Below are 15341 nucleotides of genomic sequence, written 5' to 3' on the forward strand. Positions count from 1 at the left end.
TGGCCTCTGCACGTGTGCAATCAAAAGGCCATCAGTGTCTTCACAGCTGAGGAGGTGCTGGGAGTGCAGCTGTGCCCAGGGCACATGTGTGTTTGCTTGTGCGTATGAGCATATATATGCTCATCTACATGCACGTGAACATGTGTGAGCCGTGTATGCCTGTGAACGTATGGATGTATGAACCTGTGATATGTGTGCATATGTACATGTATGTGCTGATTGAGAGCAGGTGTGTGGTGAGGACTCCGCCATGGACACTTGGGTCCCAGCTGCTTACACAGGCCTCAGGCCTCTTCACAGCCACACACAGCAACATTCTGAACCTGCCAGTCCATTTGCTTCCGTTTCTGAGGTCACATCCCATTCTTTAGACTGGGATAAGAATACACCCAGAGAGGGACAGGATGGAGGATGGCTACTCCCTCAGGTTCTGTGGCCATGACACCCCTGTGAGGCAGTGTCCCGGCCAGGCTGCCCCCCTCCGTCCCCCTACACACAAGGACAGGACATACACACACGCCAGGTCTTCCCCTGCATCCAGCCCTGCACCCCACACTCCTGTCTGTGACGGCAGGGAAGCTAGATCTGGGCCTGAGTCATGCCAGGGGGAGCTGCAGCGCCTGGATGGCGGGAGGGGACAGCTCTGAGGAGTGACACAGGATGAAAACCACCTGAGAAGGGACAGCGAGTGCCCGACATGCTTCTGTGTGCGAGGGTGACTCACAGGGGTTTCACCCTCTGAGGCCTGCTGCTGGGTGACCTTTACTTTTCTGTCACAGACATGTGTTACCCTTTTGATAAGGAAAGAACAGCTCACATGACATGGAGACAGTCATCATCTCCCAAAGGCTCTCAAAGCTGCTGCTGGGCCTGTGATCTCCAGGCCACCTCTTCTGAGACAAGTCACCATCAGGTGACCCCTCACCCCTCTGGCTGAATGAAGTGTGACCAGCTCTGGGCAGAAGAAGCCAGACCCCAAGGCCTGCCCTGGGGCCCAGCTCTGGCCCTGTAGCCTTGGCCTCAGGCTATGTGGCTATAAGATGACCTACTGAATCTCTACTTTGAGAACGTCCTGCAGCTTCTGTGAGTTGAGGGACTTTGAAAACCAGAGACACAAAAGCACCCACAAGACAGTGCAGAGCCCCCTACAGCTTCAGCTGCCATCATAGCAGGACACACTCACCTCTGGACAGTCACCCCCGACACCAAGTCACCCTGCAGGATCTCCCACTCCAGAGAAACAAAGCATGTGAGAGAAAAGAGGTGCTGCAGGCCTGCTTGAGAAAGACGATCGGAATACCCCTAAGGGCTGGCGATGGCTCCCTGGGGAGGTACTTGCCTACTCTATACAAGGTGCTGGGTTCTATCCTCAGCGCCACAAGCAAGAAAAAGAAAAGCTTGGGCTAGAGAGATGGCTCAGTGGTTAAGAGCACTGGATGTTCTTCCTGGGTTCAATTCCCAGCACCCACATGACAGCTCACAACTGTCTGTAAATCCAAGATCTGACACCCTCACACAGACATGCATTCAGGCAAAACACCAATGTGCATAAAATAAACATAAATTCAAAAAAAGACAAAAGCTTTTGGAGTGACATCCCATTCCTGCAAAGAACCACAGTGCTGTTCATGGTATTCTTGCACCTGAGCTACCGTCCTACTGGGAAAGCATTCCCAAAGGATCTTCTGGCTGTGTTTATGTAAAGCAAGAAGTCACTGTGTTTGTGGTCAGAGATGCCCAGAGCCCCACAGAGGACACAGGGTTCTTACCTCTCCCTCGGGCCCATGTGTAGACACGGCTTGCTTCAGCGCTCTGAGGCTGGGGTTCTGTGGGTTCCACAGGCAGAGGTCGTAAATGGGGATCATCAGCCCGGCCAGGTGTCTTCAGGGGCAAGATGTACTTGGGGAGCCCCTTGTAGAACCAGGCCCCTGACCTCTTCCAGACCTGTGAAGAGAGATGTGTGCTTAGAGTATGGGAGTGGAGGTGCCTTCCCTTCCTGCACGCTACTCTCCATGCAGCCATACTGTTCCTCATTTCCTGCTTGTCAGTGATGTGATAGGGATGAGAAAGTGAGATCCAGAACAGAGTATAGACAAGAATTCTCCTCAGTCCTCTTGAGCCAATGGGCTAGGGTGGACCCAGGATGGACACATTGCAGTAAGTCTTATGAACTCTCCATCCATGCACCCATCCATCTATCCACCCACCCATCCATCTCCATCCATGCATCCATGTGCCCATCCACCCACCCATCCACCCATCCATCCATCCATCCATCCATCCATCCATCCATCCATATCCATCTGCCCATCTGTCCATCCATCTGTTCACTCACCCACCCACCCATCCATCCATCCACCCACCCACCCATATCCATCCATATATCCATCCATATCCATCCATCCACCCACCCACCCATCCATCTATTCATGGTCCTGCTATATAGATGAGGCAGGTCTGGAATGTCCCATCCTCTTGTGTCTGCTTCACAAGTTCCAGAAGATTTGTGTGTACTGCTGTGCCCAGCTCACCTCTACACCTATTTAAAAACTGACCCCATATTCTCTTGCTTCTCTCTGTACACTAGGATTGCAGCAGGGTACCACACCTTAGAGCATGTAAGGAATGCTATGAAAACCATCCATTGCTACTGTATCTGTCCCGTCACCCACCAGAATCCACGAGCTTACCTAGCTACCACCCAGCCCAGCCCAACCCTTCCCCAGTGCTAACACACGAAAGCTCACAGGCAGGAAGTGCTTAGGTTCCTGACCCATTCGCCTGGGCTGGGCCCCCCATTGCCAACTGCCTCACCTGTACCTTCTCTATCCACGGGGTCTGAGGCTGGGGCTGAACAGGACAGACCTATCCAGTCCCAAGCAGCTGTAAGCAGCTCATCCAGTGCCAGCCAATCATGGAGCCTCCTGTGATCCCATGCTCTGGCCCCAGCTTCTCAAGGAGAATGTCCCTGGTCCCTCAACTATTCTAAACTAGCTCCTCTACAGCGTCCCTCTGGCTCATATCATTGTCCCTCAGCAGAGAAGCCCAGTAGTGCCACAGTGTCTCAGGCTTGGTGTGGCTGCCTCAGAGTGCAAACATAGTGTCTCCTTCTCCTCCTCTACCTCAGTTTTGTGATTTTTTAAGGGCCTAAGCCCCCCATGAGCTCCCTCTATTCTAACACAGCTGTCATGGCTTCTCAGAGCTGCTGGGAGGAGATGGGTAGATGATGCTGGCTGGGCCCTATCTCTTCCCCTTGGAGAAGAGCTGAAGTGGGAAGAAATGAAGAGATCACCCCAGGCTGGCTGAGAAGGGTACCCAGAAAGCTGGATGGGTCCCTAGATGTTGAAGGTGTCCACCCTTGTCTAGAACAGGAATGACAGGGAACCCCTCTGAGCCCCATCATCTCCAGGATGGCTCCCCTTTCTTGTTTGCCATGGGAAGAGTCAATAGAGGAAGAATCAAATGACCCAAGTAGCTGTTTGACCAAGGCAGGGCCAGCTGCAGCTTCCCCTCATACTGGCTGTGCAGTGTGGGTGAGTATCAACTAACCTCTCGGAGCTGTGCAGTGTGGGGTGAGTATCAACCAACCTCTCGGAGCTGTGCAGTGTGGGGTGAGTATCAACCAACCTCTCGGAGCTGTGCAGTGTGGGGTGAGTATAAACCAACCTCTCAGAGCTGTGCAGTGTGGGGTGAGTATAAACCTCTCGGAGCAGTGCAGTGTGGGGTGAGTATAAACCTCTCGGAGCTGTGCAGTGTGGGGTGAGTATAAACCAACCTCTCGGAGCTGTGCAGTGTGGGGTGAGTATAAACCTCTCGGAGCTGTGCAGTGTGGGGTGAGTATAAATCAACCTCTCGGAGCTGTGCTCACTCATTGGTGAAGCAAAGCCATGCTTGCCAGGCTGGGAGTGCCCAGCACTGTGGCCAGCCTCCCACAGGTGCCTTCCTCCAAGAGCTCTGGGGAGGGTGACTGGGGACTTCAGGAACAGCCAGGCTAGCACAGTGTCTGGAAGCTCTCCCTGGAGAGTTTCTGTACAGACAGGAAAGACTGGAATCTCCAAGAGTCTCAGATTAGAATTCAGAGCAGTAACTGAGATAAGGCCCCCCAAACCCTTAATGCCTACTTCAGCAACAGCCAAGAGCTGCTTAATCTCCTTTCCTATGAAGGGAATGTGCTCGGAGTACTGAGTAAGGAGGGACAGAGCGAGGGAAGGCTAGGGTCACCTTTCCAGAGGAAAGCTGGGCTTGGCAGGTTCCACACAGACATTCAGAGTCAATCCTGGGCCATCACCCCGCTGCTGTGTGATGTGGACACACTGAGTTTCCCCACCAGCAGGCAGATCTGGGGTGGCACTGTCTCACAGAGTGGCCATGAGGATCAGATCCACACGTGGACTTAAAACCTCAAAGCCTTGCACTAGGTGCAGGGCAGCCGCCCCACAGATGCCAGGGTTACAATCACTATGGTCAGCCTACGTGACAAGCATGAACAGCATTGTCATCTGTGGGCCAAGTGTCCTATTTAAATGAAGAGTTAGCATCAGATGCTAGTGTAGGCTGACGACGAAGTGGCTTCTTACTCCCTATGTGTCCGTGGGGCCGTATTTAAACCATGGCATGTCCTAATAAAAGCCGAGAAGGGGGACGGGGAAGAGGGAAAGGGCGAGTGGCAGAGAGCGAGCACCCCAGGTCAGGTACATCTGGAAAACACTAGGATATACTAAGATGCCACTGAAGGCTTCTCTGAGCCTTTAAAGTGCAAATGTGCACAGCATGTCCAATAGGGCAAAAGAACACACCATGCTCCCTATCAGAATCTGCCTGGATGGCTTTCTAGCCACCCACACTCCACCCATCCTCCACCCACCTTACACACACACACACACACACACACACACACACACACACACACACACCCCTTGCATCCCACACCACATCCTTACCCTGCACCCCTATAGCCCCATCTTTACCCCACCCCATACTTACCTGCACCCCTGTACCCCACCATCCTTACCCAGCACACAACCTTACTCCCCACCCCCATGTGTGCTGCAGAAATTGAACAACAACAAGCTGGCCACACCTGCACTTGCTGAGGGAGGCACAGCTAGTTCTCCCAGATAGATAAGTCTCCTTATGCTCCAGAACGTGAGTCATGGGACTTCTGAGTCCAGAACATAGCCTGGTGTGCATCCCTCAGCGACTACTGCCTGTACAGAGGGCCTGGCTTTGGATGGTTCTGTTATGGTTCTGGGGAATGGAACTCGGGGCCTTGAGTGTGCTAGACAACATTCCAGCACCAAATCTCACCCGGGCTCAGTCTCCCACACAGCACAGACAATGCAGGGATGTTCTCTGGAGTCCCCATGAGAAACCCCCCCCCCCCCCCACACACACATTTGGATTTCTTGGGACTGGAAACTGCTATGGTTTGAATTCTTCTCTCTTCCCAGGAGAAAGCCTGATCTCCAGGTATGTTGATGACATTTAGTGGTAGGGCCTTTGGGGAACGGATTAGATGAGGTCCTAGGGGTGGGTCCTCCATGGTGGTATTAGTGGCTTTATAAGAAGAGGAGGAAGCAGAGTCTGCTGGCACAGGCCTGTGATCCTAGTAACACGGGAGGCTGAGGCAGGCAGATCTAGTTCAAGGCCTATCTAAGCTAGAGTGAGTTCAAGGCTAGCTGGGAAACTTAATGAGACTTTGTCTCAAACTGAAACATAAAGAGAGGGCTGAGAATAGTGCTCGGCGGTAGAGTGGTTCCCTAAGCACTCTGGGTCCCATCCCTAGAATCAAGGGTGGCATGTTGATCTAGCAAGGTGGCTCAGGGTAAAGGGACTTGCTGCGACCTGACTCCACAGAGTTGTCCTCTGACCCCGACATGTCCTGTGATACCTGTGCCCCCACTACCACATGTGTGCACACACATACACACATACCTTTCTAAAAATCAGGGGCTGGAGAAAGAGCACAGCAGTTAGGAGTGTACTGGCTCTGCTCTGGCAGAGAACTCAGGTTCGGCTCCCAGCACCCACATGCAGGCTCACGACCACCTACAGCTCGACTTTCAGGGTGTGTGATGTCTCTTCTGGGCTCTGTGGGGTCCTGTATGCACATGGTACGTGCGCGCGCATGCACACACGCACACACGCGCGCGCACACACACACACACACACACACTAGCAAGCAATCATACACACACACACACACACACACACACACACACACACACACACTAGCAAGCAATCATACACACAAAATAAATAAACCTTTGTGAATGGTGCAGGTCGGGAGAGCTGGCGAGATGGCCCAGTCGAGGACCTGTCCCACAGTGGGAGGAGAGTACCAACTCATACAAGTCATCTTCTGACCTCTATATGCATCGTGCACACAAATAAAAATGTAAAAACAAGTCTAGCCACATGACACAGCACAGAGGCCCTCATCAGATGCAGGCACCATGTTCTAGGAATTCCCAAGGAACCAAAGAAACCTTTCTACTTTTTCAATTACTCCATCTCAGGGTGTTTTGTTATCACAACAGGAAACAGACGGAATCAGTAGCACATACTCTGGTCTAAAATTCACAAAATGGGAAGTTTCCTTCCCTCTTCCCAGGGCATATGGTGCCAAAAGTTCCTTGAGGAAGCTTTGTCATCAACCCCATTTTCCAGATGGGCAAACTGAGGCTTCCACAAGTTCAGCTACTTGCCTGAAGTCAAACACAGCATTCTATTATTTTTTAGACAGGGTCTCATGCACCCAGGCTGGCCTCTTCCCCACCATGTATCACGGCTATTGTTCTGTGTTAATAAGAAATGGTCTCCATCAACACTATGGTGTCTGTCCCTCACTTCCCAAATCAGGTCGGCTGTGTTCAGGTTCAGCTGAATGAATCCAGCCCCTGCTGAGGACACTGGAACTGTTCCCACTGTTTTACTTCTGGGAGCCGGGTGAGGTCTCTTCACAGTATACTCATGAGTTCCTTGTTGGCTACAGCCTCAGATCATGTTCAAAGACCTAAGGCACGTCTACATGTTTAGATGCGATGCCCCAGGAAAGAGAACATCCACCATGTGCACAGAAACACACACGGGCAAGGACCTTGGGTCAGGTCCCTTGAGTGTGTACACTTTGCTTAGAAGCAGTTTCCACGGGAGAGGCATTGCTGGGTCTTGAGGTCACCAAGTGTAGGTGCTACAGGATGAACAACAGAGTCACCCTGCTGTCCTTCTGTCTTTCAGCCCCTGGCAGCCACCCTTTACACCATTTACTCCCTGAGTTTGTCCGTTTCAGCTACCTTACATAAGTGGAATCATCTAGAAGCTAGCCTGTGGGGCCTGGCTTGTTTCCTTGTCAAAGCTCATGCATGCTGCAGCACTCCATCGGGGAGGCTCAAGATGGTCCCACTGTGTGTATTTCCATGGCATTCTGTACAGCAAATGTTCATCCATCTGTAGACACTCGGGTCACCTGCACCTCTGGGATGGTCCTTAATTTGCAACTGTCTCCTCCACTGGGCTCTGTTATCCAGGAGGGAGAGCCATGGCTGTCTGCTCACCACTGTACCTTTAAACTCCTGACACACATCAACGTTGTTGTGTTCAGTAAACACTGGTTACACAGCAGAACTGATGGCTGTGAGTACTCTTCTGGAACTTACCCTAACCTGCAGGGCCAGTCACCTTCCTGAGGAAGTGGTCTAGTATGCCAGGAAAGTGCTCTGCCCCTATGTCATGTCCCCTGCCAGGGAAGTGGCCTGGTAGTTCCACCCAATTTTTTAAAACAGTTTTTAATATGTAATTTATTTTTATTTTATGTCAATTGGTCTTTTGCCTACATATATGTCTGTGTGAGGGTGTCGAAGCCCTGGAACTGGAGTTAGCTGTTGTGAGCTGCCATCTGGGTGCTGGGAATTGAACCCAGGACCTCTGGAAGAGCAGCCAGTGCTCTTAGCCGCTGAGCCATCTCTCCAGCCCCTCACCCAAGTTCTGACTGTTGACCAACTGGACTTATCATTTCAGATCCAAAGAGGGATGAGAGGAAGCATCTAGCAAGTGTGCTGGTGGAGAGCCAGCCCCCGGGCATCTCCCCGATAGTGCCCGCTCAAGCCTTCCTGCTGCTCCCTGGCAATGGCACTCCAGAACCCATGCTTCAGCCGTACATCTACTGTAACAAGCCATCTCCATCCCACCTCCCTGCAAAATCCTCTCACCAATGAAGCGCTTTATGAAGATGGGTAAAGAACACAGGATCCGAAGTACAAGGCTGAATAGCATGCAACTGCCAAGACTCTACATTTTGGGGGTGCTATTCAACCCCCCCCAACTCTGTACAAACCATATCAGCTTCATCCCAGTATCTGTGCTCTATGTGCCCAACCCTCCAGGCCAGCCAGGCTTGTGTCTCTCCCGGTCTGTGGCTAGCCAATGGAGTGGTCATTTCTGAAAGATTCTGGTCTCATACTAATCTTGCTGCCACTCCGGGCGGATGGTCTGCTGGCTTACCCTGCCACTCAGAATGGTTGGGATACTGGACTAGTATGGGGATCAGCAATTCCCAAGTCCCCCTCCCCCCATCAGAGGGTCCGGGGCACAGGTACACCACTCAACACAGGAGGCATACTTGTGCACATGTCCACAAAACACACCGTCAGTATTGTGGAAATCACCTTCCACATGGCTGAGCAAGTCTGGTGAGGCGAGTGGTGGGAAATGCCAGCTGGGCCAAGTTCTGAGCAGCAATCCCACCCATGCCTGCCCATGCACATCCTGACCTTCTCTTCCCTCCCCGCCCCTCCAACTCTACAACCTGCACAATAGCTTCCAGTTGTGCAACTTCTGCCCAGGGCATCCAGGCCCTTCACTCACTGCCTGGCACCAACACTTGGCCCCTCCCCCCAAGAACAGGGCCAAGAACAAGCCTTCTGTGGGGTCTAACCCCCACCCCGGGGGGGGGGGCTAGGCCCCCAAGCTGGAGAACACTTCCTTCTGGAGAGGCTGAGTGTTGTTGCTCCCCATGTGTGGTTTGCTGTGATAAGGCCAGCAAAGCAGCCAGCCTTGAAAATACCATTTAATGAGAAAAGACCCACACGTCTGCCATGGCGCTTGTAGGGGGCGTCTGGCAGCCTTTGACATGGCTGGTACTACCGCTTTGTGCTGGGTTTTGAGGTTTCAATTACCATTTCAGCTCACAGCCAACCTGACTGCAGGATATTAGCCAAGCTGTTCCAGGGAATTTTAATTACCACAATAACAATCGCTAATCACCAGTGCTTCCTAAACGGCTGTGGTGGCTGTGGTGGCTGTGGTGGCTGTGGTGGCTGTGGTGGCTGTGGTGGCTGTGGTGGGCCAGTGGTAATTGCCCAGGCTCTGGTGGAAGGAAGGGGAAGTGGCTGCCGGCAAGGATGGAGAAAGGGAGGCTGAAGCCCCAAGTCTGCCCACTGTTTAGCTCTTTGCTGGTCTGACCTGGTTACATGTCTCCCATGTTCCCGGTGTATCTCACTGTCTGACTTCACTGGCTTGCCCATTCTCTCTGACACCCCCCCAACCCCAGTCCACAAATAAAGGGGTAGGGGCAGTTTGGCCTTTGCACATGTGCTTCCTAACACTGGCAGTACCTGTCACCAGGTCTCCACATGACAGCCACATTCCCCTGGGAGTCTTCCAGGACAGATCTGGCAGAATCAAGGCCCCTTTGCTATGCTTCCAAGGCCATGGGGTACCACAGGAATAGTAGGCCACTCCTGGGCTGGAGTTCATGTGTATCTATTATCTGCCTGCCTGCTCCCCACCCTCGCCGTGTGTGTGTGTGTGTGTGTGTGTGTGTGTGTGTCTGTCTGTCTGTCTGTCTGTCTGTATGTCTCAGTCTCACTCCATCTGTCTGTCTGTCTGCCTCTCTCTCTCTCTCTCTCTCTCTCTCTCTCTCTCTCTCTCTCTGAGATTAGGGTCTCATTCTGTGGCTCTGGCTGTCCTGGAACTAGCTCTGTAGACCAGGCTGGCCTCGGACTCAGATGTCTGCCTGTCTCTGCCACCCAAGTGCTGGGATTAAAGGTGTGCACCATCATGTCCAGCTTTGTCCATTTTTCTTACTGGGACATTGAGCTCTTCAAGGGCAGGGTTGTACCCGAGCCATCCTGAGCCTAGTGGGGAATCTACTATGGTGGTGGCCAGCAGAACGAACAGGTATGGTACAGCAAGCAAATTGTGGACTCTCATCTTCAAGGAGAATGTGTCCCGCCTGCCACACAAGCTCCAAGCTGACCCAGTCTAGAAAGCAACAGGAACTGGCCTGTGACAGTATGGTCCTTTTTAACACTGTGGTCATCTTAAAGGTCTACCTGCTTCGGTAGAGGAGAGACAGCCTGCCCTAAACCATCACTTGAGCATGCACATGCATGCACACACATATGTACATATACATGCACACACACCCACACACAGCAAGAGAATGAGAGAGAGAGAGAGAGAGAGAGAGAGAGAGAGAGAGAGAGAGAGAGACAGACAGACACAGTGAGTAAGTTCTGGTTCCCCAGGAGCTAACCGAGGACAAGCCAATCTCCACAGCATGGCCAACAAAAGCCCACAGCCCTGCCCCTGCCCCCCTCTCCCCCACCAATACCTTTCAGCTAAACAGCTATTTTTCCCTCCTTTGAACACACTAAGCTCTTTTTTGGGGGATGGGGGGCTCCAAATCCTTTTAGATGGTCCTCTTCCCTCCTCCAGATGAGCTCTTACTCCACTAGTGGGAAACCACTTTTATCTAGAACTTTCCACAGAGAGAAATCCTTACCCTCTCTCCACCACAAGACAGCCAGCCTGGCTGTACTATGGCCACCTCTGGACCTGCCTGTCTCCTGGCGGGTGGGAGATTCTGAGATAGCAGGAACCACCGAGGGCCCTGGAAACCTTCAGAGTGAGAAGCCACACGGAGAGACCCATTACGCCAACTGGTGTTTCCTCTGCCCTTAGTAACCTCCACCCAGGTGTCAGGCAAGAACTCCATGAGAAAGGCCAAACGCTGCTGGAAATACTCGAACTAGCCAAACCTCTATGGCCTGTGCCTTCCCTTGGCTGCTCCTGTGGCCTGGATAGCATGGTGGCCCCCATCTCTTAGAATCTGTAAGTAATACACCCTTCTTTGCATGGAATCACATAGTCACCTCTGTAAATTAGGACCCGGGCACAGAACACCAAGCATGGAAGAATTAATGACAGTAGTTAAATAATAGAATTTCAACCTGCCAGTTGAAGGTAAGATCTAGAATAGCAGGGAGGTGAGCATTGGGGGAGGGAGGGATACATGCCTCCACAGCCACAGCTCCCGGGGTGGGGAGTAAACAATGCTATGGGGGTGCACAATCTCACATAAAGTTATAAATATAATTAAAGTGCTAAACATATCAGAACGACCAAAAACTAGGAAGGGAGAGAGGAAACAGCAGTCGAGGCCAGGCTCCTCACCTCTCACATCAGGAGTCAACAGTGGGCATCTTGTGTGGGTGAATCACAAGGAGAGCAGCAAGACCCCTCACGTGAACAGTGACTGCCTGGGCTAGGTGAGGGAGGGAGGCCCAGCATGCGGCTGCCTCTACTGGCTGACACTTAGCCAAACAATTTGGTTTTTTTTTCTCTGCTGAACCACATGCATTCCTCTGATGAAAGTGAAAACATAACAGATCTGTAATTGAATGTTGATGTGATCCAATCCTGGAGCTGCATGGCAGGTCCACATATGGGGAGCTGGAGCAGTGTCTGGCTGGAATACCGACTCTGGATGTGGCTTCAGGAGGAGAAGCTAATAGCACAGGAGAGGGAAGGAGTGCCGTAATTGAAATGTTTTTGTAAGTGGAGCACGATAGGAGAAGACCTGCCCTCCCCGGAACACTGCTGTCTCCGCACAGCCACCAGGAGACAGGACTTTGACAGTGGGAAACAGAGGTGAAGCTGAGCAGGGCTGAGGGAGAGGGGGAAGGAGAAAGGCCTGGGGCACCACCCAGCTGAAGGAAGCCATGTCAGCCCCTGAGGCTGTAGGGTAGTTCGGTTTCCAGGTGAGAAGGCAGGGTATGAAAAGCCGTGGGGAGGGGCTGGAGAGGTGGCTCACAGCTGCCTGTAACTCCAGTTCCAGGGGATCCAACATACCCTCCGGCCTCCTAGGACTTCTGCATGTACATGGTATACATGGTATACATACATTCACACAGGCACACACACACACACACACACACACAAATTAAAAAAAAAAAAAAAAAAGCGAAGCCATGGTGAATCTAGCCCCTTCCCTTCGACTCAGAGACCCAAAAGTCATACTTGCCATGGGACTTTCCATCTCACAATCCCTAGTGCTTTCCCCCTTTCAACTTGGGCCTGGTTCCTGCCAAGAAAATGGCCAGAAAATGAAGGGCTGATGTGCCATCATCAAGATGTTGACTACTCAGAGCGGGCTTCTGGAAGCGCCCTAGGCACTCAGAGAAATTTGCCACCAAGATGGGAACTACTGTGTACTCACTGACAGCACAAGGAACATTCCATGTTGGACCTGTGTGCATCTGTTCAAAAATGCAGTGTCTGAGGAGTCACTGAGCTTGCGCTACAACATACCTACGTTCCTGCTACCACAGGCAAAAACCTTCAGGCACGGATGAAAACTGCTGAGTATCAAAAGTACAAAAATAAATGAAGGAAAGAAGGAAGGAAGGAAGGAAGGAAGGAAGGAAGGAAGGAAGGAAGGAAGGAAGGAGAAAGGGAAAAAAAGGTACAATGACAGCTCAGAGTTTAAAGCTGGGTTTGCCGTCATTGGGATTTGTACATTCTTCCAAGACCCCCATCCCCTGGGCCATTGGAAGGTGGGGGCCCTTTAAGAGGTGGGGCTTAGTAGGCAGTCTTCAGATCAGTGCTATGGTGTTCCCTGAAGCTGATAGTGGGACCAGCCTCGAGGTGGGCAGTATTGCTTTGTTTTCTGCCACTTCCTGCTCAGAGGCCTAAAGGTACAGGTTTGTGTCATCAGACTGAAACCTTCGAAATCGTGAGCCACAGCAGTGAGCTTTTCTCCCTCACAAGGTGATCGTACACCTATTTGTTATAGTAACGGAAGGCTGGCCAGCATCACAGCCGTGGAAGCTAGGCTGATGGGGCAGACAAGTTTGCTCTTAGTACTTTTCTGCTAGAAAAGCTGTGTGGCTCAAACCGAGCCAGGACCAAAGTTCTTACAGCTGAGTCACCTGCTCTCCCACAGTTTCCAGGCCTGCTCCAGCTGCACAGAGCCCCGGAATGCCTGATGAGACACAGTGGGCTATTTTCTCAGGTTCCCCTTTCCTTTAAAAAAAATGTATTTCAACACTCTGTCTCTGTCTCTCTCTGTCTATGTCTCTCTCTCTCTCTCTCTCTCTGTGTGTGTGTGTGTGTGTGTGTGTGTGTGTGGGTGTGTGTGTGCGCGCGTATATGAGTGCAGCTGCTCCTGGGGGCCAGAAGAGGGGTTGGAGTCTCTGGAGCTGGAGTTACAGAGCTATTTCTCCAGCCCTTCAGGTTTTCTTTTTAAAAAGTAAAATAAAACCACACCTTTATGATTTATGTGTTGGGGGATGTGCCACAGCACCTGTGTGGAGGTTGGGGGACAGTCTGCCGGAGTCAGCTCTTTCTTTACATGCTGTGGGGCCCAAGAATTGAACTCAGAGCCTCAGGCTGAGTGGCAAGCACCTTTACCAGCTGAGCCATCTTGCCAGATCTTGCTCAGGGCTATTCCCTCTCTGAGGAAGAGTGTAAAAGCAGGTCACATGCCATGGTGGCCACATTTGTAACCATGAAATAGGTTGGAATCTGCCTTTCTCAGGGTTAAGATGGAGCTCTCTCTGTTCTTTCAATCAGTGGGACTGCGATTCTGACCTAGCAGAAGATATGGACTAACCAGAAAGAGAAAAACAACAAAACAAAACAACAAAACACATTGCTCAAAGGTGTGGTAGCTCAGCTGACCCAGAGGAATTAAAAGCAAAGGTTCAAAAGCCAGAAGATGGGGGAGGGGACTGTGGTACTAGAAAATTCAGAGCCCAAGGAGGAAAAGACAGGATTTGATTTAAATAGCTAACATGAACAGAACAAGATATAATAAGATGAAAGAAATTATGTTTAAACTACAGCTGTAAAAGAATTAGGGAACAATTGGATCCAAAGTTCCAGACTGTACAAGTGGAAACCAAATGGCTAAAAATTAAATCTCATTTTTCATGGTGATGGTGGAGTTTATTTTTCTATTATGATGTAAGTGCTAAAACAGTACTGCTTTGAATATTCAAAAAGTTATAATATATAATTTCTATCAATCAGTAAGTCAGTCAATCATCTATGACAACCAACAAAACTGAAGACCGGCAAGATTTGTCGTTCTAGCATACTTAATTTTCTTACCTTTTTTTAAAGACAAGGTCTTGCTGGGCATAAGGGAGCATGTCTTTTTTTTTTTTTTTTTTTCCAAGATAGGGTTTCTCTGCGTAGTTTTGGTGCCTGTCCTAGATCTCTGTAGACCACCAGGCTGACCTCGAGTCACAGAGACCCGCCTGGCTCTGCCTCCCAAGTGCTGAGATTAAAGGCGTGTGCCACTACCTTGGGGCTCAAGGGAGCATGTCTTTAATCCCAGCACTTAGGAGGCAGGGGCAGGCTGATTTCAGTGAGTTCAAGACCAGCTTGATCTACATAATGAATTCCAGGACAGCCAGAGCTACATAGTGAGACCCTGTCTCAAAGAGGGGAAAAAAAAAAAAAAAAAAAAAGACAAGGTTTCACTATGTAGCCCAGGCTGGTCTCAACTCACAGAGATCCACCTGCCTCCGCCTCCTGACTGCTGGAATTAAAGGTGTGTACCACTACACCTGGACACATTTTTTACTCTGTCTCTTTTCACCCTCATCTGGACTTTGTGTGTGTGTGTGCATGTGTGTGCGTGTGCGTGTGTGTGTGTGTGTGTGTGTGTGTGTGTATGTGTGTGTGTATACTTGTGTTTGCAAATGTTCATGAATGTAAGTACATGTCTGTGTGGAGGTCAGATGGCCAACCTCAGGTGCAAAACCATTCCCAAGAAACTGGCTGCCTTTCTTAAACGAAACATTTATTAATTTATGGCTGTGACGGACACACTTCTGGAGGTCAGAAGTCAATTGGCAGGAGTCAGTTCTCTCCCTATACCATATGGGTTTCCAGACTTGAACTCTGCATGATTAGACTTGGCAGCAAGTGCCTTTACCTGCTGAGCCCTCTTGCTGGCCCTGGCCACCCTGTTTGTTGAGACACTGTCTGCCAGTGAGCCCCAGGGATGAACCACCAGCACTGGGGATTACAAGTAGGTCATAAGGCCT

General features: G+C 51.0%; 1 protein-coding gene across 9 annotated transcripts in view; it reads right to left on the reverse strand.

Moving 5' to 3' along the window:
* Positions 1–15341, reverse strand: part of Rph3al (rabphilin 3A like (without C2 domains)) — a 146088-nt gene that overhangs the window by 21204 nt on the left and 109543 nt on the right. For all 9 annotated transcript variants that reach the window (XM_036196116.1, XM_036196111.1, XM_036196114.1 and 6 more), the window contains one exon: positions 1770–1944. In XM_036196116.1, the coding sequence (XP_036052009.1) occupies positions 1770–1944 (175 nt within the window). The remainder of the gene's footprint in view (positions 1–1769; positions 1945–15341) is intronic.

This window comes from Onychomys torridus, chromosome 8 (genome assembly GCF_903995425.1).
Source record: "Onychomys torridus chromosome 8, mOncTor1.1, whole genome shotgun sequence".
Lineage (NCBI taxonomy): Eukaryota > Metazoa > Chordata > Mammalia > Rodentia > Cricetidae > Onychomys > Onychomys torridus.